General features: G+C 70.7%; 3 protein-coding genes and 1 pseudogene across 3 annotated transcripts; 1 reads left to right on the top strand and 3 right to left on the bottom strand.

The window, feature by feature from the left end:
• Positions 1-1,288: 1,288 nt before the first annotated feature.
• On the bottom strand, positions 1,289-13,274 carry CPNE5 (copine 5). Its single transcript, XM_067310416.1, has 21 exons — positions 13,177-13,274; positions 11,092-11,132; positions 10,964-11,010; positions 9,633-9,736; positions 9,077-9,116; positions 8,919-8,995; positions 8,280-8,339; positions 8,126-8,189; positions 7,883-7,986; positions 7,466-7,570; positions 6,565-6,606; positions 6,385-6,460; positions 6,191-6,244; positions 6,040-6,101; positions 5,805-5,851; positions 5,517-5,698; positions 5,304-5,431; positions 5,129-5,231; positions 3,277-3,334; positions 2,552-2,625; positions 1,289-1,565 (listed from the first exon to the last, which is right to left on the bottom strand). Exons 1-21 carry the CDS (start codon positions 13,257-13,259, stop codon positions 1,368-1,370), a joined length of 1,749 nt encoding a protein of 582 aa, XP_067166517.1. The 5' UTR covers positions 13,260-13,274; the 3' UTR covers positions 1,289-1,367.
• A 2,909-nt stretch (positions 13,275-16,183) lies between these two features.
• On the bottom strand, positions 16,184-18,545 carry PPIL1 (peptidylprolyl isomerase like 1). The gene is made up of 4 exons (XM_067310485.1): positions 18,498-18,545; positions 17,599-17,753; positions 17,301-17,369; positions 16,184-16,524 (listed from the first exon to the last, which is right to left on the bottom strand). Exons 2-4 carry the CDS (start codon positions 17,750-17,752, stop codon positions 16,304-16,306), a joined length of 444 nt encoding a protein of 147 aa, XP_067166586.1. The 5' UTR covers position 17,753; positions 18,498-18,545; the 3' UTR covers positions 16,184-16,303.
• An 803-nt stretch (positions 18,546-19,348) lies between these two features.
• On the top strand, positions 19,349-21,635 carry PSRC1 (proline and serine rich coiled-coil 1). The gene is made up of 3 exons (XM_067310421.1): positions 19,349-19,685; positions 19,793-19,850; positions 21,086-21,635. The coding sequence occupies exons 1-3, from the start codon at positions 19,631-19,633 to the stop codon at positions 21,633-21,635; spliced, it is 663 nt and encodes a 220-aa protein (XP_067166522.1). The 5' UTR covers positions 19,349-19,630.
• A 2,427-nt stretch (positions 21,636-24,062) lies between these two features.
• The window catches only part of LOC136994171 (cadherin EGF LAG seven-pass G-type receptor 2-like), a 4,778-nt pseudogene continuing 2,433 nt past the window's right edge, over positions 24,063-26,407 (bottom strand).

The following is a 26,407-nucleotide window of genomic DNA, read 5'->3' as shown; positions in this document are numbered from 1 at the left end:
TCGGCACAACCAGCCGGCGGCGGTGGGGGGGGGGGGGGGGGTCTGCGGGGCCTGTGTGCGGCGCAGGCAGAGCTGCCTGCCCCCCCGCGGCTGTGCAAAACCCGCTTCCTTGCCGGCACGGCGTTGCATGGCGCGGCATGGCATTGCACAGGGCGACACGGCATTGCACCGTGCTGCGCGCCGTGGCGTGGCATTGCACGGGGCGACAGGGCGTTGCACGGCCTTGTACAGGGCCGCACGGCGTTGCATGGCGTGGCACAGCGTTGCACGGCGCAGCGTGGCATTGCACGGCCTTGTACAGCGTTGCACGGCATTGCACGGCGTGGCACGGCATTGCACGGGGTGGCGTGGCGTTGCACGGGGGGCGACACGGCATTGCACAGCGCGCCACCCGCCCTGCGGCTCAGCCGGGGACCCCGTGGCCACGGCGCTGCCTCTCGCGTGGGCTTCGGTGGCGCCGTCTCCCCGCGCTGCTCGAGGCCGGGGGGGGGGGGGGCCGTAGCGTAACCCCCAAACTCAAAGCCATAGCCGGGGCCGCCCGTGGCCGGGTCTGGCCCAGGGGAGGGGACCGAGGCCTGTGTAGAGTCCTGTAAATAAACCTGGATGTGTTATAACTTTGTACTGGTATTTTTCTGTATATTTGCAATATTTGGGTTAGAAATAAAGCCAAAACGGACTTTGTGTGAGCTGATCTGTGGGGGGAATGGGGGGGGGGGGGCAGCCCCTGGCCGCGACGGCGCCGTGGGGGTCGCGGGCAGCGGCGCGGGGAGAGCTGCTCTGCAGCAGGGAAGAAAAAAAAAAAAAGTAGTAAAAAGACTAAATTTATTCCAGTTTAAGGCAACTCAATACAAACCAGCTCACAGCGGACAGGCACGCGCAATACCGGGGGCGAGGGACCGTCCATGCAAGTAAAAAACTGATGGGGCAGTGGGGGGGGCCCCCCCCCCCGAGACCCTGGGGCCCTCCAGGCTCCTCCGTCCCCCCCCAACCCCTCCAGGGCCGCGGGAAAGGTGATTTTTTTGGGAGAGGGGGGGCGGGAAGGGGGCTCAACACCGCAGGGCAGCGGGAGAGGACTGGGAGCCGGGCTGGCCGTGGCCAAGGTCTCCCCCCCAGCCTGGGCACGGAGGCACCTGGCAGTGACCTGCTGTGATTTATTCCTTATAAAAGCCGGGATGATTTGTTGGGGGGGGGGGGGGCTTGGAAAACTTCCCGCTTGGCAGCAGCTAGAATGGGGAACGGAGCCCATCCGGCCCCAAGCCAAACCAGGAGGAGGAGAAGGAGGAGGAGAAGGAGGAGGAGGAGGAGGAGAAGCCCCATCCGAGGAGCCGGTGCTGGGGTGGGAGGTGGCGGTGGGCACCTGGGTGCTGTCAGGGCTGGGTGGGCTCCGGGGGGGCGCCGGGGTCGGGTGCCGGGGGGGTCGGGGGCGCCGGCTGCGGCTTGATGCCCCGGCCCTTCATGTAGGAGACGAACTGGTCGGGGATCTCGGCCAGGACGTCCTTGGCCAGGCGGGCCATGCTGAGCACCTGGTTGCCCGTGCGGTCGATGTAGTCGCGGAAGGGGACGAACTGTCGGGGGGGGGGGGGGGGGACAGCAAGGTCACCAAGCGGGCTGGAGCCCAGCGTGTCCCCATGTCCTGGTGTATTGCCCATGTTGCAGTGTGTCCCCAGGTCCTGGTGTGTCCCTGCCCCTTGGTGCGTCCCCGTGTCTCATCATGCCCTGGTGCATCCCTGTGTCCCCATGACCTGATGCATCCCCCTGTCCCAGCCTGTTCTCGTGTCCCCATGTCCTGGTGTGGCCCCAAGTCCCGGTGCATCCCCATGTTTCTGTGTCCCAGCATGTCCCCCTGTCCTAGTGCAGCCCCGTGTCCCTCGGTCCTGGTGCATCCCTGTGTCCCAGGGTGTCACCATGGCTTCATCCATCCCCATGTCCTGGCCTGTCCCCATGTCCTGGTGCATCCATGTTGTGGTGTCTCACTATTTCCTCATGTCCTGGTGCATCCCTGTGTCCCCATGTCTCATCATGTCCTGGTGCATCCCCTTGTCCTGGCATGGCCCCAGGTGCTGGGGCATCCCCGTGTCCCCATGTCTTGGTGCATTCCCATGTCCCACCTGTCCCCCATCCCTCTGTCCTGGTGTGTCCCTGGGCCATGCCTGTGTCCCCATGTCCCAGCATGTCCTGGTGCATCCCTGTATCCCAGTGTGTCCCCATGTGCTGGTGCATCCCTGTGTCCCCATGTGCTGGTGCATCCCCCTATCCCAGCCTGTTTCCACATCCCCACGTGTCCCCAGATCCTGGTGCATGCCCATGTCCTTATGTCCCAGCATGTCCCTGGGTCCTGGTGCATCCTAGTGTGTCTCCATGTCTTCACCCCTCCCTGTGTCCCAGCATGTCCCCGTGTCCCCAGGTCCCGGTGCAGCCCTCCATGCTGGGGCAGGCCAGCAGAAATGGGAGGAACGAGGCAGCTTTGGGGCAATCGGGGCACCCCGACATGACGCCCCGCACCCGTCCCCAGGCCAGGAGGGGAACACGTGCCCAGCGGGGTTGGCGTTACCTGCACAATGTCACGCTCGGCCACCTTGCCCCGGGAGGAGATACGGATGTCATCGCCGTCCAGCTCCACCATGGCTGTGAGGGGAGAGGAGAGCGGCTTGGGGGGGGGCCACCAACTCCTCTTCCTCCCTTACTTCATCCCTGGGCTGAAGCCACCGTCCCCCTCGCGAGCACGAGCCTGTTCGCACCCCGGCCCTGCAAAGCCGCCCCGGGCCGGCGATTTCGCTGCAAAGCAGCCGGGCAATAAGTGCCGCGGTTGCAGGAAAGCAAAGATGGGGGGTGATTTATCGGCAGCAATTATGCCGGGAGCTTTAATTTGCTTTTTTTGGGCATGTGCATGCCCCGGTGTCAGCGCGCTCGGCTGCAGAGGGACGCGGTGCCCGTCCCTCCCCCGGGGCCGCCAGCCCGCGGAGGCTAATTCGGACTTAATGAACGCCTTAACTCATAATCACATAGGCCAGATCGCGGGGGATCACGCTGAGCCGGAGCAAATTAAACTCATCTTTCCCCTGAACCGAGGCCAGCTGCAGCCTCCCGCCGGCAGCTCGGGATCCCTCGGGCAAAGGGAGCGGGTTGGGGGGGGGGGGATGCGGATGAGAGGCCCCCATTCGGAGCCGTGGGCTGGAAACGCTCTTGCAGAGGGCAGGGATCCCGCTGGAAACCTCGACTGGGCTTTGCACCGGAGCTGGAGTGCCCCGATTTAGGGGTGGCAAAGCTGAGCCTTACCGTCGAACTCGGCCTGTCCGACCCCCACGATGATGATGGACATCGGGAGCTTGGCAGCCTGCGGCGCGGGAGAAAAAGGCACCGAATTTATAGCCTGACGCTGCCAAAGCCAGCTCAGCCCCCCTGCTCCCAATCCCTCCTGCAAACTCGATCCTGGGGGGGGATCCTGGGCTCCGAAAAACCCTTTGCACCCTCGGTGCCTGGCTGTTTCCATGCTAACGGGCTTCCTCCTTTCCCCCATGGGTGCAACGAGTTTGCCTGTGCTGGAGGACGGGGCGGCAGCAGCTCGACGCCCGTCGTTCCCGCCCCGCGGGGACCCCGGCTTCGCTTTCTCCCGCTCCATCTTCCCGCCGCCTCCCTCTCTCGCCTCCCCCCCCCCCCCCCCCGCAGCCTGCGCCGAGCGCTGCCGCTGCTGCACGCGGGCGCCGCTAATCGCAGCTCTTTGTCTGGGCTCGTTTCTGGCCTCCGCGCTGCCGCCGCCCGCGCTCGGCTGCCGCGACACGACGCGCGGCCCGCGCTCGGCGCTGCAACGGGTGCCCTCGGCGCTGCAACGCGCATCCCGCGCGCGGTGCCCCCCCCCCCGACACGCAGCCCATGCTCCAGGTTGCAACGTGCATCCCGCGCTCGGTGCCGCCTGCGTCCCGCGCTCAGCGCCGGGCTGCGCCCCCCACCCCGCTCGCCGCCCGGGAAGGGTGCGTACGGTGCATTTGGGCTGCCGGGGTCGAACCCGGAGCAGCGCCGGCCTCCGAAAGCAAAGCCGGAGCATGCAGGGCGACATGTTCCCCGTGCACCCGAGCCTTGCAACGCTCCTTCCTTTGCAAGGGGGGGGATGCAAGAGGCCGCAGCGTTTGGGCACCCGAGGGAGAGCACCCAAGGGTGCTCGGGGCCGGCGTGGGGCAAGGCGCAGCACAGCGCCGCGGCGCAGCCGCCCACGCGGGATGGGAAGCGCCGCCGCGCTGCCTCGCTGCAATTCAAATCGCAAGGCGAGCGAGCGCTGGCAGCTCCCGGCCGCGACCGCGGCGCTGCAGCTCCGCCGCGGCCTGGGAAGCCGGGGAGGGTGATTAAAAAGCAGCGCCGCGAATATTACAAAAGCTTCGCTCCTTCCTCCCCCGGCCGGGCACTGAATCACACGCAAACGCAGCTCCCGCGGCCGCCCCGCGTCCCCCCCCCCCCCACTTCCTTGCTCCTGCCGAGCCGCCCGGCTGACGGCTCCTCCGGCAGCTCCCGTTTGCTCCCGCCGTGGCCGCCTTGCTTTCCCTGCCGGCTGCTTCCAAGCCTCTTCCCGTGGTTTTGCAACGGAGAGGCGCAAGCGGCGGCACGCGGGGCGCGAGGCGGGGGGCAAGGGAGGAAGAGGAGGGTGAATCCATGCTTGGAAATATTCAGGGCCCCGTGTGGCCCAGGGCAGCCGCTGCCGGACCCCGTCCCTGGGACCCCCAGCTGGTCACTGCATCCTGGGCAGCTTGGGGCACCCCGTGTCCCCAGATGGTCGTTGCACCCTGGATGGTTTGCGGAACCCCATGTCCCTAGATGGCCATTGCACCCTGGACAGTTTGGGGAACCCCATGTCCCCAGATGGTCATTGCATCCTGGACAGTTTGGGGAACCCCATGTCCCCAGATGGTTATTGCACCCTGGGCAGCTTGGGGCACCCCGTGTCCCCAGATGGTCATTGCACCCTGGACGGTTTGGGGAACCCCATGTCCCCAGATGGTCATTGCACCCTGGGCAGCTTGGAGCACCCCATGTCCCCAGATGGTCATTGCACCCCATATACCTTGGGGCACCCCATGTCCCTGCCTGGTCATTGCACCCCGGCGGCAGGCACCCCGCACCCCTGCCGCGCGGGACTCACGTTGACGATGGCCTCCTTGGTCTGCGCCATGTCCGAGATGACGCCGTCGGTGATGATGAGCAGCACGAAGTACTGGGAGCCGTCGGGCACCGCCGCGGCCGAGCTGCGCGAGAGGCCGTGAGCTGGTGTCCCCGCGCCACCCGTGGCACCGGACATGGGGACAGGCCACGCTTACCGGGCCACGTGGTTGACCACGGGGGCGAAGTTGGTGGGACCGTAGAGCTGGACGCTCTTGAGGCTCTTGTGATAAGCCTCCAGGATGCCCTCGATGCCGCTGCACGAGGGGTTGGCGGCGTTGCCGTTCTGCGGCGCAGGAGACGGGTGAGGAGAGGACAACGCGGCCAGGGTGGAGGGGACCCCCGGCAGCCCCCCCCAACCGCGGCCTCACCAGCGGGAACTCGTGGGACACGCGCCCATCCGGCGGGATCTTGGCCCCGAAGCCGAGCGCGGGGAACATCTTATCGCTGTCGTAGTCCTGGATGATCTCGCCCACCGCCTTGAGGGCCATGGTGTAGGCGTTGAGCTGGTAGGGGTTCATGTAGTGCAGCGAGGTGGACTGCGACGGGTTACCTGGCCGGCGAGCGGGCGTCACCCGGGACCGGCCCTGGCCCCAGGTCCCCAAAACCAGCTGTCCCCACCGCTCGGGGAGACGCCGCCGGCAAAGCGCCGCGCTCACCGTTGGACGCCGTGAAGTCGATGGCCACCGTGAAGTTGATCTGGGTGCTGGGGAAGGGGGAAGTGGCGTTAGGGTCCCCGATCCGCCCTGGGGATGGCGGTCCCCCCCCTCCCCAGCCGGTCCGGCTGCGGTGGGCACGTGCCCGCCCCAAGCGCCGGCTCTCGCATCCCTGGCAGAGCTCAGCAGAGCCCATTTCACAGATGGGAAAACCGAGGCCCGGCCCCGAATCGCTCACCCGCCCTTGATGTAGTCCAGGAAGGTGTGGTCGGACTCCACGGCGAAGGACAGCAGCGTCACCTGCCGGGGGGGGGGGGGGGGGCGTGGGCTCAGCGCCACACGGGCACACGCAGCCCCCCCCCCCCACCCCGAGCGCGCCCAGCCCTTACCGTCCCCGAATTCAGGTACTTCTTCTTCTTCATCTTCTTCTTGGGGTTCACCACCTGGTGGGGAGGAGGAGGAGGTGGCTGGCCGTCGGGAAGGGCGCCACGTTCACCGGAGGCTCCTCGGATCGACGCGGCCCCGGGGGGGGGACCCGTTCCCGACCCCCCCGCCCCGGGGCGCTCGCCCGCTCCCACCTCACCTCGTAGACGTTGAACTGGCTCTGCCCTCGCGCCAGCTCCCGGTAGCTGGTGGTGAACTCGCCGATGAAGTCGTGGCTGCGGGGTGGGGGGTAAGGGGGGGCTGCCGTGAGCGGTGGGGCCGGGGGGGGGGTCGTGGGGGTGTGCAACCCCCCCCCCGCCGCCGGGGACACGGGGCTCACCTGCCGTCGCGGTCCCAGTCGTACACCTCCGCCTTGATGGGCCTGCAAGGCAAAGGGGTGTGGGGGGGGTCACAGCCGCTTCCGGCACCCCCAAAACACCCTGCGGAGGGACCCCCGTCCTGGGGGGCAGCACCCGCCCGGGTTCCCCCCCCCCTCCGCATCCCGGCCCCGGCGGATCCCGGCATCCCGGGGCTGCCCCCCCCCCCCGGCGTCGCCTCCCCGGCCGGTTTGTTTTGACACCTCCGTGGGCCTTTTTCCTTCTTCCTCCTCCTCCTCCTCCTCCTCTCCCCTGCCCAGGTTTTTTCGGTGGGATATTTTTATCTGCCGTTGCCACAGCAACGTCCGACACGGGGCCAAGCCAGCGACGGTGGCGGCGCGACGCGAGCCACCGCCTGGCTTCGTTCGCCACCACCGAGCCCCCCCCCCCCCCCCCGGGGTTGGTTTTACCCCCTTCCCACGGCCGCTGCCCCGGGGCGGCGGGGGGGGGGGGGGGGGACAGGGGGCAGTTTAGCCCCCGCTGGTGGCGTCATGGTGGCCGTGGGACAAGCCGGCCGGCAGAGGTCCCCTCGGGATGGTTCTTGCCGGGAAGCAGGCCCATTGCCCAGATGGGTAAACTGAGGCACCAAGTGTGCGCAGGAAGGGACCCATGAGCTGCTAGGGGGAAACCCGGCTGCCAGCAGCCCTGGGTGCCCCGAACCGTGGTGGCTTTCGAAAAGAAAGACCTGCCCACCCCGTGCCTCAGTTTACCCATCTCCGAACCTCCCCAGGCAGGAGCAGAGCGGGCAAAGACGGGGCAGCTCTTGCCTTGGCGCCGGGCAACCACAAAGACTAAAGGAAGAGGGTGCAGAGCGGCCCCGTTGCCTGTCACCGCCGCGGCGAGGAGGCCCACGGTGGTCCTCACCGGTCGTAGTCGCCGTTGCAGAGGGCGCGCACGGGGATGGCGAAGGCTTGCCACACCGGGTTCAGCGTGTTCCTCACCACCTCCGTCTTGTGGCAGATGGTGAAGCTGCCGGGACAGGGAGGGGACGGGGGGGGGGGGGGGTCACCTCCGATGGGAAAAACACACCCCTCCCCAAAAACGCTTATATCCCAGGAAGCGGGATGGAGATGCACCCGGGGCACGTGGGGATGGGAGAGCCATCAGTAGGGCTCTCCATGGGGTGGTCACCACAAAGCCACTGAGGTTTGGGGGCCAGGGACACCACCAGGTTGGGGGGGGAGGGTGACTTTTTGGGGAACGCGCCGGCGCGGCCCCTCTGCGGAGTGTCGCCGGCCCCGCGGGGGTCCCCGCGGCGGCCGCGGTCGGCGGGTGGCTCACGTCCCGTCTTCGTTGCTCCGGTAGAAGACCATGAAGGGGTCGGACTTGCCGAAGAAGTCCTTCTTGTCCAGCTTGTTGGCGCAGAACTGCAGCGTGGCCACGTCCTGCGGCGGAGGGACGGGGTCGCGGGCCGGCGCCGAGACCGACCCTCCTCTTCCTCACCCAGAGGAAGGCACCTTGGGGCCAGCCGGGCCCTCGTGGTGGGATGTCCCCAAACTTGTCCCCCTGCCAGCCGCAACTCACCCGGCAGTTGCCCAGCTCTTCGGCCAGGAGGATGATGGTGCCGCACTTCTTCCCGGGAATTCCCCTACCGGCAGAGGCGGTGAATCCGGGGTGGCCACGTCCCCCCGGTGTCCCCCCCCTCCCCGCCAAGGCTGGTGACCCCCCCGGGACTCACCCGTTGGAGACAGCCGGAGCGGGTTTCCTACCCCGGGAGTGCGTGGTGACCGTCCCCATCCTGCCAGGACGCAGAGCAGCCGGGTGACGGAGGCGGAGGTGCCTCCATCCCCTCCGCGAGGAGCCAGACACCGGCAAAGGGGAAACTGAGGCAGAGCCGGAGCGCTGGCGTTTCCCGCCCTGTGGCTCCGGGTCCAGCTCACCAGCGGCACCCGATGCCCAACCAGCCCCAAACGGAGCGGACACCAGCGTGGCCGGGGCAGAGGAGCCCGGAGCGGGCGAGAAGGGACGGGAGAGACCCCCACCTCCGCCGGGCACCCCAAGGGACACGCTCGGTTTGGCTCAGCGCCCCCCCAAAACCTTCCCCCCCCCCCAAGGAGGGAAAGCGGTTCCCGCCCGGAGCCGGGATGTCTGCGCTGGGCTCTGCTCTCCGTCCCCGACACCCTGCGCCGCCGCGGCGAGATAAGGGACCAAGGCGCTGGAGCCGTGGTGGGCGCCGGTCCAGGGTGCCCGTCCCCGCGGGGACACCGGACACGTGCCAGCGGTTTGCCGGGGGGGGGAGTTGTCCGGCATCGCCTTGCCGGAGGGGGAAACTGAGGCAGGGAGCAGCGGCAGGGGGCAGCCGCGGCCCCGCACTCACGTCAGGGGCTTCTCCAGGCGGCTGCCGGCCGAGCCCACGATCTCGCCCAGGGTGCAGAAGGCCTGGCCCAGGAAGTCCTGCGGGAGACGGGGTGTCACCGGGGTCCCGGCCCCCCCCCCGCGTCCCCTCCCCACCCCCAGGACGCCCCGCTCGCTCACGTGCTTGGAGAGGTCGGGGCTCTTGGAGTCCACATCGTACCTGCGGGGACAGAGGGACGCCGTGGCGCCTTGCACCGGGGACGGGGACAGGAGCTGGGGTGGGGAGAGGAACCGGGATGGGGATGGGGATGGGACAGAGCTGTGACTGGGACATGGGTGAGACAGGGATGGGGCTGAGAATGGGACAAGGATGGGGATGGGACAGGCATGGAGATGGGACAGCAGTGGGGATGGGGACACGGACGGGACACAGATAGAGCCAGGAGTGTGGCTGGGACAGGGAAAGGGATGGGACAGAGATGGGGCTGGAGATGGGGACCTGGATGGGATGGGAACAGGCATGGAGATGGGGATGAGGCAGCGATGAGGATGAGATGGGGACATGGATGGAGCAGAGATGGGACAGGGAGCGGGAAAAGGACATTGATGGGACAGGGATGAGGCAGAAACAGGCATGGGGACAGGAGATGGCAATGGAGATGGAACAGGGATAGGGATGGGACTGGGGCAGGGACGGGGATGGGGACAGGGACGGGGGGGGGGGGGCGGCACTCACAGGTCGAAGCGGAGGTTCTGCTTCTCCTCGAAGAAGTAGTCGAGGATGAACTTGCGCACGAAGTCGGGGTTCAGGGTGTTGTCGATGACCTCGGTCCGGCCGAACTGCCGGGGCAGCGTTGTGAGCGGGGCGCGCGGCGCGGGGGGCCGGCGGGATGCGGGGGGATGGCGGGATGCGGGGGGCCGGCGGGATGGAGGGAGGCCCAAAGGGCGGCGGGGGCAACGGAGGGGTGGCCATAGGGGCAGGGAGGGCGCAGGACGGGATGCAGCCGGGGACAGGGATCTATTTAGGGACAGAAGGAGGGAGAAGGACACGGGGGGGGGAAGGAGGGATTCGTGGCTGGAGGAGGCAGAGTGGAGGGAGAGGGGACGGACGGAGAGGGATGGGGACACGGGGGGACACGAGGGGACGAGAGCAGCTGGAAGGGACACAAGGGGCTGGAGGGGACACAAGGGGCTGGTGGGGACACAGGTGGCAGGAGGGGACATGAGGGGACGTGGGGGCGGGGGGGGCCCAGGTGCCCCTTTGTGTGTCTCCCCGCCGCGGGGCCCCCCCAGCCCGCGCTGCCCCCGCCCCGGCCCCCACCCACTGATTAAGCCCCAGAGCCCGGCAATTAAGCAGCTGCTAATTAGAGGGCGGGCGGCCGCCACAGGGAGCCCCCTCCCCGGCCCGGCTGGGTGGCCGGCTGGCTGCACACCACGTGCTGATTGGCTGGCCGGCCAGCACCCCAACGTGCCGATTGGCTGGCCGCTCAGCACCCCAATGTGCTGATTGGCCGGCTGACCTGCACCCTGATGTGCTGACCCATTGGCCGGCTGCACCCCAGCAAGCTCATTGGCCAGCTGGCTGGCACTCCAGGGGGCTGATTGGCTGGCTGCCCAGCACCCCAACATGCTGATTGGCTGGCTGCCCAGCGCCCCAACATGCTGATTGGCTGGCTGGCGTGCTGATTGGCCAGCCCCCCCAGCACCCTGCCATACCGATTGGCTGGCCAGCTGCACCCCAGCACATTAACTGGCCAGCTGGCTGGCCCCCCAGCATGCTGATTGGTCAGCTGATCAGCACCCCAATGTGCTGATTGGCTGGCTGGCTGGCACACCACCATGCTGATTGGCTGGCCAGTTGGCACCCCGACATACTGATTGGCTGGCCAGTTTGCACCCCAACATGCTGATTGGCTGGCTAGTCAGCACCCCAGCATGTTGATTGGCTGGCCAGTTGGCACCCCAACATGCTGATTGGCCGGCTGACCAGCACCCCAACATGCTGATTGGCCGGCTGGCTGCCCCCCCCCCGCTGCTGGTCCGGGCGCCCGCGCGGGGGCCACTCACCTCCCGCCACTGCTTGCTCTCGGCGCCCTGGGTGTAGAGGACGCAGACTGCGGGCGAGAGGCGGGTGAGCGGCGCCGGGGGCCGCGGCCGGGCCCCCCCGGCGCCCCCCCCCTCCCCGCCGCACTCACGCGGGTCCGACTTGGAGAAGGTGTCCTTGTCCAGGAGGTGCCTGCGGGACACAGCGGGGCGTCGGGCCGGGGGGGAAACTGAGGCACGGGGGGTGGCGGGGAGCGCGGCCGCGTGCGCGCTGCCGTGTGCCGGTGTGCACCACCACGTGTGTACAGCCGTGCGCACCCCGTGCCGTGTGCCAGTGTGCACCGCTGCATGCGCAGGGCTGTGTGCACCCCGCGCCGTGTGTCAGTGCGCACAGCCGTGTGCGCCCTACACCGCGTGCCAGTGCACATGGGCATGTGTTGGTGTGCACGGCTGTACGGGCACAGCCGTGCACGCTCCATGCCATGTGTCGGTGTGCACCGCCGTGTGTGCACAGCCGTGTGCCCCATGCCGTGTCTCGGTGTGCACCACCGTGTGCCCCATGCCGTGTCTCAGTGTGCACCACCGCGTGCCCCATGCCGTGTCTCGGTGTGCACCGCTGCGTGCGCCCTACACCGTGTGTCAGCGCACACGGCTGCGTGCCGGCGTGCACAGCCGTAACGGGCACAGCCGTGTGCACCCCACGCCGTGTGTCCGTGTGTCAGCGCGCGCGGCCATGTGTCCGTGCGTCGGTGCTCGCGGCCGCGTGCGCCCCGCGGCCGCCCGAGCCGCAGCGCTGAGCGGCGACTGCGGAGAGAGTTTCCCTGGTCCCTGATGGAGTGGGAGGAAAATAGGTCGGAGCGGCCGCAGGCAGCGCGGCCGCGGAGGGGGGGGCAGGCGGCGGGGGGCTGCCGGGGGCGTCCGGCACGGCACCGGCAGACTCGGGAAGACGGTGCTGCCCCAAGGCATCGCCGGGCGCCCAGGGCCCCCCCAGGCCCGGCTCATGGCGCGAGTCCCTAAACACGTTATCCGGGGGGGCGGCCGGGATCCAGCCACGGCCTGGGGGGGTTCGCCCAGCCGGGGGGGGCTTCGGGGAGCGGGGATGAACCCAACAGCCACGGCGTCACCAAGAGGGAAACACCGGGATGGAGCTGGCGTTCCGGGTGCGGGGGGAGCCGCGGGGAAATCCCGTTGGGAGCTTTCCCAAGGGGGGGGGTGAAGCCTTTTCCAGGGAGTTTCTGCATTTCGGAGGCGCTGGAGGGGGGGGGTGACGGCTCTCGCGGGGCCGGGGGGCCGCGGGGGCGGTTGCGGCGTCACCCAGGCTCAGCCCTGGCGTGGGGCCGCCGGGGTCCCGCGAGGGGAAACTGAGGCAGCGAGCGAGACGGAGCGAACGAGCCCCCCCCATCCCGGGGGGAGCCGCGGAGGCAGCTGGTGCCAGCGTGGGGAAGGGGCCCAGGAGTCCGGGAATGCGATGCCATTCGGCTCACAGGCGGAGATGTGCGCACAAGGCGAGACGCCTTCCCCGGCCGGGGGGGGGGGGGGGGGGGACCGGCACGGGGCTGCCCCCCGGGTGCCACGGCGGGTGGCCGGGGGACACCGGGGCCCCCCACGCTCGGGGCAGCCCCCTCACCACCTCCATCCCCCCCCCGCACCCCAAATCCTCAGGGATCCCCCTCCAGTGCCTCCCCCCCCCGTTCTCCCAGTGCCCCCGTATTCCTCAATACGCTACATCCCCCACTGCTCCCTGCTCTCCCAGTGCCTCCCAGTATCCTACGCCCCAGCTCCCCCCGCTCTCCCAGTGCCCCCCCAGTGCCTCCCTTATCCCCCGTGCAGCCCCAGTGCCCCACAGCCCAGCCGCCCCTGCTCTCCCAGTGCTCCCAGTGCCCCCCATCCCAGCCCACTCTGCTCTCCCAGTGCCTCCCAGTGCCCCTCGCATCCCCAGCGCCCTGCACCCTCCGTGCCTCCCGCTCCCCCAGTGCCCCCCCGTATCCCCAGTGCCTCCCAGTGCCCTACCGCAGCGCCGCCCCCCCCGCGCTCCCAGTGCTCCCCGTAGCCCCACTGCCACCCCACGCTCCCAGTGCTCCCCACAGCCCCCCCGCTCTCCCAGTGCCTCCCAGTGCCCGCAGCACCCTACACCCCCCGGTGCCGCCCGCTCCCCCAGCGCCTCCCAGTGCCCCCCAGCCCCGGCGCCGCCGATCTGCCCCAGCAGCGACCCGCGCGTCCCCCCCCCCGCCCGGTACCTGCACGACACCGTGAGCTCCACCTTGGTGGCCGGGACGGTACCGGGGCCGCTGCCCGGCTCCAAAGCGCCCAGCGCCGCCATGTGCCGGGCCGGACCGGGCCGGGGGCTCCGCGCCGCCGCCGCCGCCGCCGCCGCTCTGCCCCGCCGCGGCCCCGCTGCCCCGCGGCCGCCGGGCCGCAGGCTCCGCCCCGCGCGCCGGTACCGCCCGCGCCGGCCCGGGGGCGCCGGGCCCGGCACCGCCCCGGCACCGCCTCCGGCACCGCCCGGGGCTCCCGGGGCCGCCCCCGGTATCGCCCCCGGGGCCGCCCGCGGTGCCGTCAGCGGCTCGCGATGCCGCCCCCCGTGGTGTCGCCCCCGCGGTGTCGCCCCCGGTGTCACGCGGGGCTCCCGGGGTCGCCCCCGGAACCGCCCCCGGGGTCGCCCCCAGAACCGCCCGTATCTCCCGGTGTCGCCCCCGCCGTGTCGCCCCCGGTGTCACGCGGGGCTCCCGGGGTCGCCCCCGGAACCGCCCATATCTCCCAGTGTCGCCCCCGGTGTCACGCGGGGCTCCCAGTGTCGCCCCCGGAACCGCCCATATCTCCCAGTGTCGCCCCCGGTGTCGCCCCCCCCGGGGGCTTCCCGCACCGCCCCGCTTCTGCCCCTGGTGTCGCCCTCCGTACCGCCCGGGGGCTCCCGGTGTCACCCCCGGTACCGCACCGGCACCGCCCCTGGCCCCCCCGGCACCGCCCCGGCACAGCTCGGGACTCCCGGCGCCGTCCTGGATGCCACCGCTGGGGTCCCCTGGTCCCCTGCCGCTCCCGCCCCGCTCCCCCGGCGTAGCCCCCCAGCGCCCCCGGTGCCCCGTGCCCTTCCCCGCGGTGCCCGTGCCTCCTCTTCCTCGCCGGGCCCCGCCGGGCTGCGGGAGGCCCCAGCCCGTTATCCCCGAAAGCACCCGCGAGCGGCAGCTTCGCTGCCCAGCCCCGCGCTGCAATTAGCCTCGCCGAAGCCTAATGAGTTCGTTAGCGGCACGAGTTCGTTAGCGGGACGGCGGCTGGGCGGCCACGCGTCACCACAGCGCGGTTGTCCCCAGTCACACTGGTGGGGGTCAGCACTGAGGGGCGGCATGGGGACCCCATGTGCTGGCATGGGGACGCTGTGGGTGCCAGGGTGGGGACACCACGTACCAGCGTGGGGACCAGCGTGGGGACACAGCATGCTGGTGGGGGGGGCACTGTGCTGATGCGGGAACCCGATGTGCTGGCGTGGGGACACCATGCCCTGGCACGGGGACACTGTGTGCCGGTGTGGGGACACCATGCCTGGGCATGGGGACCCCATGGGCCGGTGCACGGACTCTGTGTGCCAGCCTGGGGGGCACCATGTGCCAGTGTGGGGACACCGTGCGCTGGCCTAGGGGACCCTATGTGCTGGCACAGGGACCCCGGGTGTGCCTGCGTGGGTACCTCACGTGTTGGCATGGGGACACGATGCCCTGGCATGGTGGGGCACCACTGGGCCGGTGTGGGGACACCATGTAAGCCAGCATGGGGGACACTGCGTGCTGGCATGGGGGGCCACATGTGCTAGCGTGGGGACACTGCGTGCTGACGTGGGGACATCGTGCCCCCCTCGCCCCCGGGCAGCTGAAACCCCGCGTGACCTGGACGTTTCCTGATGTGACTGGGAGGGTCCGTGGCCGGGGGGGGGAGCCCCCGGGGGGGTCCCAGGTGGGTGCAACGACGCTTGTGGGGGGGGACACGGGGACACCAAGGATGCAACTGGGGCCCCATCGTGGCCTGCCTGGCAAACAGGGCCAGCTCCGGGTCCCCCCGGGCGCCGCCGCAGGTGGCTGCTCCGATGGCAGAGCCCGGGGACGCGGCGTGCCGGCTCCAGGCGGGCAGCCAGCCAAGGGCCGGGCGGGGGGGGGGGCGGAGGGGGGGGGGGAAGGCCCGACGGCACCCAGCTGCAGCTCGGGGGCTGCCCACCCTCGGCGCGAGGCCAGCGCCACCCGCGCTGCCCGCCTGGGGCCGACAGCAGGGACGCGGCCGCGTTTCCCCCCCCCCCTCCACCGCCACCCCCGAAAGGTTTGGGGCGCACCGGGGACCCGAGAGCGCGAGCCAAGCGGGGCGCAACGAGCCACGGGGACAGCAGCGAGGAGCTCCTCCGCCTCTCCCCCCGGAGCGGGCACGGATCTTCAGCGCATCTCCCATTCCCATGGGGTTTTACCCACCTTCCAGGGTGGGCAGCCCGCGCCCGGAGCTGCCACCGTTCACCCCCGACTCGGTTTTATTTATTTTATTACAAAACCCAAAGCGTTACAAAATGCCCCAAGGAGCGAAGCCTCTCCCAGGTCCCCGGAACACGCCCGTCACGCAGGCCTGGCTTGGATCAGGCCACTGGGCTTTCCACGAAGCCTGGAAAACATCCCCCTTCCGCAGGGATTCTCCTGCCAGAGCCCAGGTCAAGGATGGCTGGAAGTTGGGACCCCGGCGCCGAGGACGGCGCGGTGCGGTGACAACGACAGCCGGGGCCCGGTGCCAGGTTGCTCCCGCAGCAGGCGCAGGGGAGGCTCCGACTGGCCTTTGGCCAAAACCCGGGAAAGAAGCCGAGAGCCCCCAGAGGCCCAGCTCCAAGAGCTCGTTAAAGCCTCCCTTTTAACGGCAAAAGAAAGCTTCAGGTGACATCAGGCACCAGAGTTTTCCCGTTCCCGAAAAAGCCGGCTCCTGGCCCGCCGCAGCATCCTCGCGGAGATCAAGGAGCCGTCCTCCGAACCGGCCCGGCAGCAGGAACGCGCCGACCTCCAGCCACCGGTGCTGCCCTCCTGCTCGTGGCGGACGGGAGGCTGAGAGGAGCCAAACGGATCCCGGAGGCGCAAGCTCAGATCTGTCCCCGCTGGAGGGACAAGAGGCAGCAAGAGGGACAACAAGACCTGCCCGGCTGTCTCGCTCCTTCCCCAGACGAAGGCTTCATCCTTGAACAACGCAGATCGCAGACTCCATTCACTTTACCCCCCCCACCCCCCCGCGCTTCCCCTTTCGGGGAGGCAATTTGGCCCCACGCCACCTCTAACGCCCTCGGAGCGCTCTCCTCCCCGCTGGGGACACCCGCACTCGCCCACCGAAAATGCCCCAGCGGCCCCGGCCCTCCTAACCCGAGGGAAAAGCCTTCAAGACCTTCACGTCGTCGACGGGCCGGTCCTGCGCGTTGGTCTCCACCATGCCGACGCGGTTGACGATGCCGATGCCTTGGCACACGCGCCCGAAGATGGTGTGCTTGCCGTCCAGCCACTGTGTCGGCGCCAGCGTGATGAAGAACTGGCTGCCGTTCGTGTCCGGCCCGGCGTTGGCCATGGCGAGGATCCCTGCGCCTTTAGAGGAAGGAGTTGAGTTAACAACAGTCCGCCAAAGAGCTTGACCTGCTCCTACGCGGGCTCCTGCTGCCGCCGCTCACGTTGCGCGACCACAACCCCGGGGACAGACGCCCGGCGAAGGGATTTTTGTGGTTTCAACCCAAAGCGCTGCTTTTCCTGGGGTTGGCTCATGAGAGTGTTTGGATGCCGCCGGGAAAAGCTGAACGGTGACGCGGGAGATTTCACGCTTGTGGCCTTTCGAGCTAAGTTCCGCGGCAAAGGGAAGCGCAAGGAAGCGACCCGGAGCGCCCTTCCCGCTGCGGTAACACCCTCGGCATCTGCTTTACCTTAACTCGAGACAAATACCCCCGAGAAAGCAACGTATTCGCCTGTGGCCTCTTGCAGCGGCGCCCACGGAGTCTGCAGGGGGAGGGGGGTTAAATTTACAGATTTCCCAAAGGAAAACTAACCGGAGACCAACTCAGAAACACCCTGAGCGTCCAACTGTCCAGCCACCAAGGAAGAGAGGGGCAACAAGCGCACCGCCGGCACCGCCGGCCTCTTGGGAAACCCCCTGCAGTTAACGCTCCGCGTCTCTCACGCTTTTCGCCCCGCGAGTCGCCTCGCCGCGGCCTTGGCGTCCTGCCGACGCCAGGGGAGCTCCGGGCGCCGCTGCTCCTGCCCCTCACCCGGCTCTGCCCCCTGTTTGCTTCTTAAAGGAAAGGGAACGTCAAGCGACCCCAAAGGCACGTCGTCGGACGCCCGTTAAGCTCATCCCCTTGCTCAGCACCTACCCGTGAACTTCAGCTCCGGGTGAAGCTCGTCTTCAAACTGCTTCCCGTAGATGGAGGCGCCACCTCTACCTGTCGGCAGGGAAGAGCGAGGACGCAGCTGAGGAACGTCCCAGGGCCACCAGGAGCCACCAGGAGCCACCTCCAGCCTCGGAGAGAGGCGTTTCCCCAAGACCATTAGCTCTGCGGTGGGACTGATCTCCACCAGCCCCGCGTTTCGGAGCAGCCGGCGACCGCCTACGATGACTCAAGGGTGTCCGCGCCGAGATCCCCGTGACGCCGCGTCCCCTCGGGGTCTCACCGGTGCCGGTGGGGTCGCCGCCCTGCACCATGAAGTCCTTGATGACGCGGTGGAACTTGGTGCCGTTGTAGTAGCCACGGCGGGCCAGCTCGGCGAAGTTCTTGCACGTCTTGGGCGCGTGCTTCCAGTAGAGCTCCAGGACCACGGCGCCCATCCTGCGGGAGCACGTAGCGTCGGGGGCACCGGCACCTCACTGGGGGCAGCGCCCCGCACCGGGGGGGAGACACCGGGGACTGCCGGTACCGGGAGGTGGGGGGGGAGATGGACATTGGGGACTATCCGGTACTGGGGGAGACACCGGGGACTGCCGGTACCGGGAGGTGGAGGGGAGATGGACACTGGGGACTATCCGGTACCGGGGGAGACACCGGGGACTGCCGGTACTGGGAGGTGGAGGGGAGACGGGCACCGGGGACTATCCGGTACCAGGGGAGACACCGGGGACTGCTGGTACCGGGGCGGGGGGAATGAGATGGGGACTGCCCAGCATCGGGTAAGACCGGGGACTCTCCGGTACCGGGAGGGGAGAGGGGCACCGGGGACTCTCCGGTCCCGGTCCCGGGGGGACATTGCCAGCACCGGAGGGGACCGGGACTATCCAGCCCCGGCGGGAGGCGGGGAGACAACGGGAGCTGCCCAGCACCGGGGGGGAACCGGGGACCAGCTGGTACCGGAGGGGGGGGGCGGGACAACGCAGCCGCTACCGGGGGGGGCGGGAAGGGGGGAGCGAGGGGCTGCCGGTGCCGGGGGGGGGGGGCGGGAGGACCCGGGGGAGGAGGGAACCGAGGGGTTTCCCGGTCGGAGGAGCGGGACCGAGGGACCGCCCGGTACCGGGGGGGGGCGGGGGGCGGAAGGGCTGCGCGGTACCGGGATGAGCCGCCCCCCGCCCCCCCCCTTACGTGGTCTCCAAGGAGACGGTGGGCGGCTGCCAGGAGTCGGGGGAGGCCGCTGCCGCCGCGCTTCCCGCGGCGGAAGCGGCTCCCCGGGGGACCCGCCGCGGCGGCGCACACTTCCGGCGCGGCAGCGCTGGGAGCCCCCGCGCCCCCCCCTCCGCCGGGGGCCAATGGGAGCGCGCGGCTGAGGGGCGGGGCGCGGGAGGAGGGCCAATGAGCGCGGCGGGCGGTAACGGGGCTATTGTGACGCAAGGGAGGGAGAATTCGAATTGGGGGCACGCCCCCTGGCGGCGCGGCCGCGCCCCCTGGCGGAGCGGCAGCGCGACGGCAGCTCGACGGCAGCGCGCGGCGGCAGCGCGGCGGCAGCGCGCGGCGGCAGCGCGCACCGGGCACCGGGCGGTGAGCGGGGGCGGCCGCCAGCGCCGCGGGCACCGGCCCCCCGGGATCGAGGGGGGGACCAAGACCGGGACCCCGGGGGGGAAGCGGCAAGCGAGGACCCCGGGAGCGAGGGGAGACCGAGACCCCGAGATGGCGGAGGAGCGGGGGGGAGGGGGACTGAGACCCTGGATCCGGGATCATCGGGACCGGGGAAGGAACCGGGGGAGGGAGCGGGACCGGGGGATGGTGACGGAATCCGGGACCCGGGGATCAGGGCAAGGACGGGGATGGGGGACCGGGAGGGACCGAGCCCGGGGGGAGGGGGGAGGAAGAACCGGGACTCTCGGATCGGGGAGGGCACCGGGGGGCGCCGGGCCCGGGATGCGGGTGCAGGGCAGCGGGGTCCCCATGGGGGCTGGTGGGTCCCCCGGGCCCCCCACCCACTGCTCCCCGGTGCCCCCCGGGGGGACACGGGCACCCAACAGGCAGGGGCGAAAGCGCTGCTTCGTCCCAATTCCCCGGTTGGTGCCCCCCAAAAAACCCCACCCGGTGCCGCCCGGCTCGGGGCGGCCGTGCCAGCGCGGTGGCACAAAGGCCCGATTGTGCGTGGCGGCCCCGGCTCTGCCCGGGGGCCCCTCAGGGTGGGGGCATCGGCCACCCCCTGCCGTCACCCGCCTGCCTGCTCTGGCGAGGGGGGCGCCCGGGACCACTGGGCGTCGAGGCACCTTAACCCTGCCCCGCCGGGTGCCCCCAGGTCGCCCATGGCTGCGCCGCCGGTGCCGCTCGCTGAGACGGAGGCGATGACAGAAGAAGGAGGTAGGGGCAGGGGAGCCACCGGGGCACTGCCAGCGCCCTGTCCCCGCCGTCCCCTCGGCGGCGCGCGGCGACCTGCGCCGGGGCCGACCCCCCTCGTCTCTCCCCAGATGTCGAATTCATCACTGAGGAGAAGTTCGACTTCGGGTTCCTGTCCCCTTCCGACAGGTGAGAGGTGGGGATGTGCCACCCTGCAGCTGGCATCATAGGGGACGTGCCACCCCGTGGCTGGCGCCCTGGAGGGCCTGGGGGACATGCCAGCCTGCAGCCACCACAGGGGACGTGCCACCCGATGGCTGGCACCCTGGAGGGCTTGGGGGACATGCCAGCCTGCAGCCACCGCGGGGGATGTGCCACCCCATGGCTGGCACCCTGGAGGGCTTGGGGGACATGCCAGCCTGCATCTGGCATCATGGGGGATGTGCCACCCCATGGCTGGCGCCCTGGAGGGCTCGGGGGACATGCCAGCCTGCAACCACCGCGGGGGACGTGCCACCCCATGGCCAGCACCCTGGAGGGCTTGGGGGACATGCCAGCCTGCAACCACCGCGGGGGACGTGCCACCCCATGGCTGGCACTCTGGAGGGCCTGGGGGACATGCCAGCCTGCAACCACCGCGGGGGACGTGCCACCCCATGGCCAGCACCCTGGAGGGCTTGGGGGACATGCCAGCCTGCAACCACCGCGGGGGATGTGCCACCCCATGGCTGGCACTCTGGAGGGCTTGGGGGACATGCCAGCCTGCATCTGGCATCATGGGGGACGTGCCACCCCATGGCTGGCGCCCTGGAGGGCTCGGGGGACATGCCAGCCTGCAACCACCACAAGGGACGTGCCACCCCATGGCCGGCACCCTGGAGGGCTTGGGGGACATGCCACCCTGCAGCCACCACGGGGGACGTGCCACCCGATGGCTGGCACCCTGGAGGGCTTGGGGGACATGCCAGCCTGCAACCACCGCGGGGGATGTGCCACCCCATGGCTGGCACTCTGGAGGGCTTGGGGGACATGCCACCCTGCAACCACCACGGGGGACGTGCCACCCCATGGCCGGCACCCTGGAGGGCTTGGGGGACATGCCACCTTGCAACCACCACGGGGGACGTGCCACCCGATGGCTGGCACCCTGGAGGGCTTGGGGGACATGCCACCCTGCAGCCACCACGGGGGATGTGCCACCCCATGGCCGGCACCCTGGAGGGCTTGGGGGACATGCCACCCCATGGCTGGGGTCCCAGGGATGCAGGTCGCAGCCGTGTGGGCACGGAGGAACCCCAGCCACCCGCAGGCACCATGCCCCAACGCTGGCCCGGCGGGCACAGATGGCACCAGCCCGGCCCCATGCCGGGATCAGGGCAGGCATGGGGAAGCCCGCGGGCTAACGCTCGGCTTCGCCCCAGCAGCCGGGAGGAGGACTGCCTGGATGGGGAGGAAGAGGAGGAGGAAGACGGACCCGCCGGCGTCCCCCCGGCGCGGGACAGCGGGCGCTGGAGCCCGCTGAGCGGCGCCAAGCTGGAGGAGATGGTGAAGGAGGCGAACCGGTTGGCCGTGCAGCTGGAGCAGTGCCGGCTGCCCCGGCGGGAACCCGTCGGCACCCCGGCGTCCCCGCGGCTCCTGCCCGCTCCGGGGGGCAGCTCCCGTAGCCCCCGCAGCCCCCGCCGCGAGACCTTCGTGGTGAAGAACAGCCCCGTGCGGGCGCTGCTGCCCACGGTGGAGCCGGGCGCTCCAACCGGCACAGCCCCGGCCCCCGCCAGGTCCCGGGCCAAGGCGGCCGCCCGTGCCGGTGCCGGTGCCGGTAACCACCTCGCCAAAAAAGCCCCCGGCACCAGGAAGGTAGGTGGCTCTTTTTTTGGGGGGGGGGGTCAACCCCGATCGCTGCCCCCAGCCCGTGTTGTGCCCACAGGGGGGTTGGGAGGTGAGTGGGGCAGGGCAGGGGGGCTGCCAGGCTCATAGGGGCCCCAGTGCGCCCCCCCCCCCCGCTGTCCCCCCCCCCAACTTGGGGGAGCGGTGGATGGCACCGTCGCCCCCCCCCCAAGCTGAGCCCCTTGTCCGTCCGTCCCCCCGCTTCTGCTTCCAGGACCCCGCCCGGCTGCCGCCCCACGCCCGCCCCAAAAGGACCCCCCGTTGCCAGGGTGCCCCCCAGCCGGGTGGCCCCGGGTCGGCCGTGTCCCCCGCAGGGCTCGGGGGCCGCCTGCCGGGGCAAATCGGAGCCCCCCCGGGTCGGGGCTGGAGGTAACTGCGCTGGGGGGGGGGGATGGGGGCAACGTGGGCGCAGGCGGGTGCCCAAACAGCACCCGCCGCGGCGGGGGGCAGCAGGGGTGACCCCCTCCCGCTGTCCCCGTGTCCCTCCCCCCCCCCCCCAGGCCAGGTGAAGGCAGGAGGAGGTGCTGCCCCCTCTCCCCCCGCTGCCTCCAAGCCCCCCCCCAGCCCCGCCGCCCGCCAGCCCCGTGCCAGGGCGGCCACCGCCACCGCGGCCACCAACCGCCCGCCGGCACCCAGCGCCATCCCCAAGCTGCCTGGCAGGACCGCAGCGCCCGGATCAGCTCCGGCTCCGGCTCCGGCTGGGAAGGGAGCGCCGAGGGCCAGCGCGGCCGCGCAGAGAGGTGAGGAGGCGCCGGGGCAGCGCCGGGCCCCCCGCGTGCCTCGGTTTCCCCGAGGTGCCCGGCGCCGTGCCCCACGTCCCCTCTCCTTCCCCAGGTCCGGTGGCGGCGGTGGCGGCGGTGGCAAGCGGCGCGGGTGGCATCCGGCGCGGGGTGCAGGCCGGGGCCCCCCGCCAGCCGCCTCCGCCCGCCCCGCAAGACGGCGCTCGCCAGCAGCTCGAGGTAAAAGCCGCCCCGGTGGGGCATCGGGGTGCCCCCCCCCCCCCGGCTTGGGGAGCGGGACCCCCCCCCCACACACCCCCCCCCGACCTGCGTGGGCACCCAGGACCGGACGTGCCGGGGGGGGAAATACGGATGTGGCCGAGGAAGGGAGCGGGAGCGGGCGCCCTTTCCCCACTTGGGGAAACTGAGGCACGGGGGGGCCGCCCCCCCCCCCCCCCCCCCCCCGGGACGAGGCAGAGGCTCGGGTTGGATTTTGCTTTAATTACAAAAAGGGTCACGTCAGCGGTAGGAAACCCCCCCCCCTCCGTCCCCCCCCCCCAAACCCTGCACGCACCCAAGGGTCCCTCATCATCCCCCCCCCCATATTCCCAAAATATCCTGCGCTGGGTGCCACCCGCCTCTGGGGGCCCCTGGGTGGGGGCACAGCCTGAGCCTTACCCCCCCCGGGGGGGGGGGCACACAAAATACTGGACCGGGGGGGGGGGGGTAAGGCTCAGGCATCCCTGCCCCCTCCCTGCATGGCCAAGGAAGGGTTAACGCACCCCATGGCCATGCCCCCCCACCTGGGGGGGGGGGGCAACACGGGGGGGAGGGGGGTTATATATCTTTTTTTTTTGTATTTTTCCATGTATTTTTTAAATAAAAGCCTCCAGCGGGCGCTGTGCCGCGGGAAATTCGTGGGTGTCTTTGCCCCCCCCCCATCCCAATCCCACCCTGCTGCCTCCGGGCTGGCAGGGCCTGGGGGGGGGGGGCTGGCACCCAGGGCCAGCGTTGAGCGTCACCCGATCCCGGCACCCCCACGGCGTGGGTAGAATGGCATCTCACGGTGGTGGCGGGGGGGGGGGCTCCTTGCTTTCCCGCGTGGGGTGGCGCCGCCTCCGTGGGCCCCCCCCCCCCAGCACGGGGGCAACCCCTGACCCCCCCCCCCGCCACCGTGCCCGCCCCGGCCGAAGGGGGCTCCAAAGTGCAATGGGGTGTGGCCGTGCCCCCCCCCCCCCATCCCGGTGCCACCCCCCCCCTCAGCCCGGAGCGGTGGCGGTGGGTGGCATCGGCGGCGGGTGGGCCCCCCCCCCCCCACGGGGCGGGCAGGGCCCTGGGTGGGCGCCCGCTCCCCCGTTAGATGGAGGTCTCGTCGCTCCTGTCGGGGGGGGGGGTGGACGGGGGGGGGGACAGGGGGGGCACGATTGGGGAGGGGGGGACAAGACAGACGGATGCGTGTTCACGAGGGGGCCGGGAGCGCGCGGGCAGCGCCCCCCCCGCGCCCGACCCTCGCCCGGACAGACAGCGATGGAGGGGGTGGCGGGTGGGGTGGGGGGGGGAGGGCAGGAGGACACCCCCCTCCCCCCCCCCCGGCCCCCACGTGTTAATGGAGAAAATTAAAAACAGAAATCTGGGCAGGATTTTGGGGGGGGGGGGAGCGGGGACGGAGAGGAGAGAAGAGGAAGGGTTAGTGCCCGGGCCGAGGCGGAAGAGAAAGCGGGTGCGCGGCGTTGTCCCCCCCCCCCCGGTCACCGCTGCCACCGCGTCCCCGCGCGGCCCCCCCCCCCCCCCCGGCTACTCACTCGGAGCCGGAGGAGTCCTCGTCCACGGTGCCCGCCTTGATGCTCATGGCGATGGGCGTCACGCCGCTGAGCTGCTGCTGCAGCGTCTGGCGGGGCCGCGGCGCCGCGGTGGTGGCGGTGGGGACAGCGGTGGCACCCGCCTGGCCGCCCTCGCTGCCCGAGGAGCCCCGCGACGAGCCGGCGCCCGAGGGCGCCTCGCCGTCCCTCCGTCCCGTGGCGGTGACGGTGGCGGTGACCCCCTTCTTCTTGAGGATGCCCGCGGGGCGAGCGGGGGCGCTGCGGGTGCCACCCCCCCCGGCCGCTGGGCACCCCCTGCCTTTGTGGGGACGCGGTGGTGGCGGTGGGCGGTGGCGGCGGCGGGTGGGGGGGATCCCGGCCAGCCCCCGGCCCCCCGCCGTCACCCGCCGCCTCCACCCGCAGCGCCGGCCCCTCGCTCTCGCTGGCCGTCGTGGTGGTGGTGACAAAGTCGCCCGGCCAGTAGGGTCGCCCCGGGGTTGGGGGGGGCGGCGGGCGGGCGCGGGGGCAGCGGGGGGGACAGCGGTGGCAGTGGCGGTGGCAGTGTCCCCCGCGCCTTGTCGGGCGGGGGGCAGAGCAGGCTCTCCCAGCAGGCGTCGGCGCCCTCGTCCTCGCTCTCCGAGGAGCGCGTGGAGCCGTACGAGCCGCTCGGGTCGTCCTCCAGCGACAGATCGCTCTCCGAGTCCGTGTCGCGCTCTGCCGGCGTGGGGTTTTTTGGGGAGGGGGGGGTGAGCTGAGACCCGACAAACTCATGCCGAGCCCCCCCCGCTTCCAATGCCACCTCGCTTACCGTCGGGCCGCTCCGCGGCGTCGAGGAAGAGCCCGCCGGGCCGGGCCGGCGTCGCCAGCGCCCCGCCGCCATCCGGACCCGAATCCTCCTGCGAGAGAGAGAGCGGGGGGGGGGGAGCCGTGGCAGCGCCCCCCCCCACACTCAGCCCCCCCCCCAAGTGTCCCCCCCCCCCCCCCGTACCTGAGCACGAAGGGGATGTAGCTGTGCTGGCTCTTGGCCGAGCGCGCCGTGCTGGGCGGCGAGCCCGCCGAGTCGCCCGCCGGCGCCTGGTACAGCCGCCCGGCCACGTAGGTGCTGTCGCAGCGGGAGGCCTGGGGGGGGGGGGGCACGGGGATGGGCACGGGCTGGGGTGCCCCCCATCCCGTTGTCGTCGTTCCCCCCCACCCCCCCGGCGGGCGCGGGCACTCACGGCGGTCAGGGTGACTTGGTGGCCAGCGGCGGGTCGGCGGGGGGGCCGCGGGCGCAGCTGGCGCGCAGGCTCTTGCGCACCTCCTTGCTCAGCACCACGCAGAAGAGGAAGCTCAGCGGGCCCTGGCGCGGCGGGGGGGGGGGCACCGTGGGCGCCGGGGCCGCACCGGGGGGGGGGGCAACGGGGGGGGGACACGGGATACGCCAGCCTGCCCCGCGCAGCTGGAGCCCCCTCTCCGAATGGCAGCACCCACCTGCTGACTGTGGCGGGCACCTGGATGGGGCGAGGGGCACCCGGGTGCCCCTCGCCCCCCCCCCCCCATCCCTGCCCCACGGGTGTCCCGGCGGAGGAGCTACAGCCGGGAGAAGATGCCATATGGGGAGGGGCAGGGGGATGGGGGGGGGAATATAGGGATACGCAGGGGATGGGGGTTATGGGGGGACGTGGGGGGGGCATAGGGATGGGGGGCACAGGGGGCTGTAGGGGCACGGGGGGCTATAGGGGATATAAGGGGCACAGGGAGATGTAGGGGGATATAGGGGCACAGGAGGTACAGGGGGCACAGGAGGATATAGGGGCACAGGGAGATATAGGGGCACAGGGAGGTATGGGGGATATAGGAACACAGGGAAGTAAGGGGACACGGAGGTATAGGAACACAGTGGGGATAGAGGGCACAGGGAGGTATGGGGCACGGGGAGGTATGGGGGGCACAGGGCGGGTACGGGAGATATAGGGACACAGGAGGTACAGGGGGATAGAGGGACACAAGGAGGTATAGAGGGATATAAGGACACAGGGAGATATAGGGCACAGGGAGGTATGGGGATATAGGGACACAGGGAAGTAAAGGGACACAGGGAGGTATAGGAACATAGGGGGATAGAGGGGCACAGGGAGGTATGGGGGCACGGGGAGGTATAGGGGGCACAGGTGGGTACAGGGAGATATAGGGACACAGGAGGTACGGGGCATAGAGGGGCACAGGGGCGTATAGAGGGATATAGGGACCCAGGGAGTATAGGGGGCACAGGGAGGTATGGGGGACATAGGGGCCCAGCGGGGTATGGGGGCAGAGGCAGCTACAGGGAGTACGACGGGATACGGGAGAAGTGGGAAGTTTCAGA

This window comes from Apteryx mantelli, chromosome 25 (genome assembly GCF_036417845.1).
Source record: "Apteryx mantelli isolate bAptMan1 chromosome 25, bAptMan1.hap1, whole genome shotgun sequence".
Lineage (NCBI taxonomy): Eukaryota > Metazoa > Chordata > Aves > Apterygiformes > Apterygidae > Apteryx > Apteryx mantelli.
The sequence above is the reverse complement of the archived record's forward strand: the minus strand, read 5'-3'. Positions and strand labels throughout refer to the sequence as shown.

Coding starts and splice junctions, on each gene's coding strand:
- PSRC1 (XM_067310421.1), top strand. CDS start 19,631: ATGGCTGCGCCGCCGGTGCCGCTCGCTGAGACGGAGGCGATGACAGAA. Junction 19,686..19,792: donor GGCGATGACAGAAGAAGGAG/GTAGGGGCAGGG, acceptor GTCTCTCCCCAG/ATGTCGAATTCATCACTGAG. Junction 19,851..21,085: donor TTCCTGTCCCCTTCCGACAG/GTGAGAGGTGGG, acceptor TCGCCCCAGCAG/CCGGGAGGAGGACTGCCTGG.
- PPIL1 (XM_067310485.1), bottom strand. CDS start 17,752: ATGGGCGCCGTGGTCCTGGAGCTCTACTGGAAGCACGCGCCCAAGACG. Junction 17,370..17,598: donor CGGCGACCCCACCGGCACCG/GTGAGACCCCGA, acceptor CCCTGCCGACAG/GTAGAGGTGGCGCCTCCATC. Junction 16,525..17,300: donor CCCGGAGCTGAAGTTCACGG/GTAGGTGCTGAG, acceptor CTTCCTCTAAAG/GCGCAGGGATCCTCGCCATG.
- CPNE5 (XM_067310416.1), bottom strand. CDS start 13,259: ATGGCGGCGCTGGGCGCTTTGGAGCCGGGCAGCGGCCCCGGTACCGTC. Junction 11,011..11,091: donor CTTCTCCAAGTCGGACCCGC/GTGAGTGCGGCG, acceptor TCTCGCCCGCAG/TCTGCGTCCTCTACACCCAG. Junction 7,571..7,882: donor CGGAGCAACGAAGACGGGAC/GTGAGCCACCCG, acceptor CTGTCCCGGCAG/CTTCACCATCTGCCACAAGA.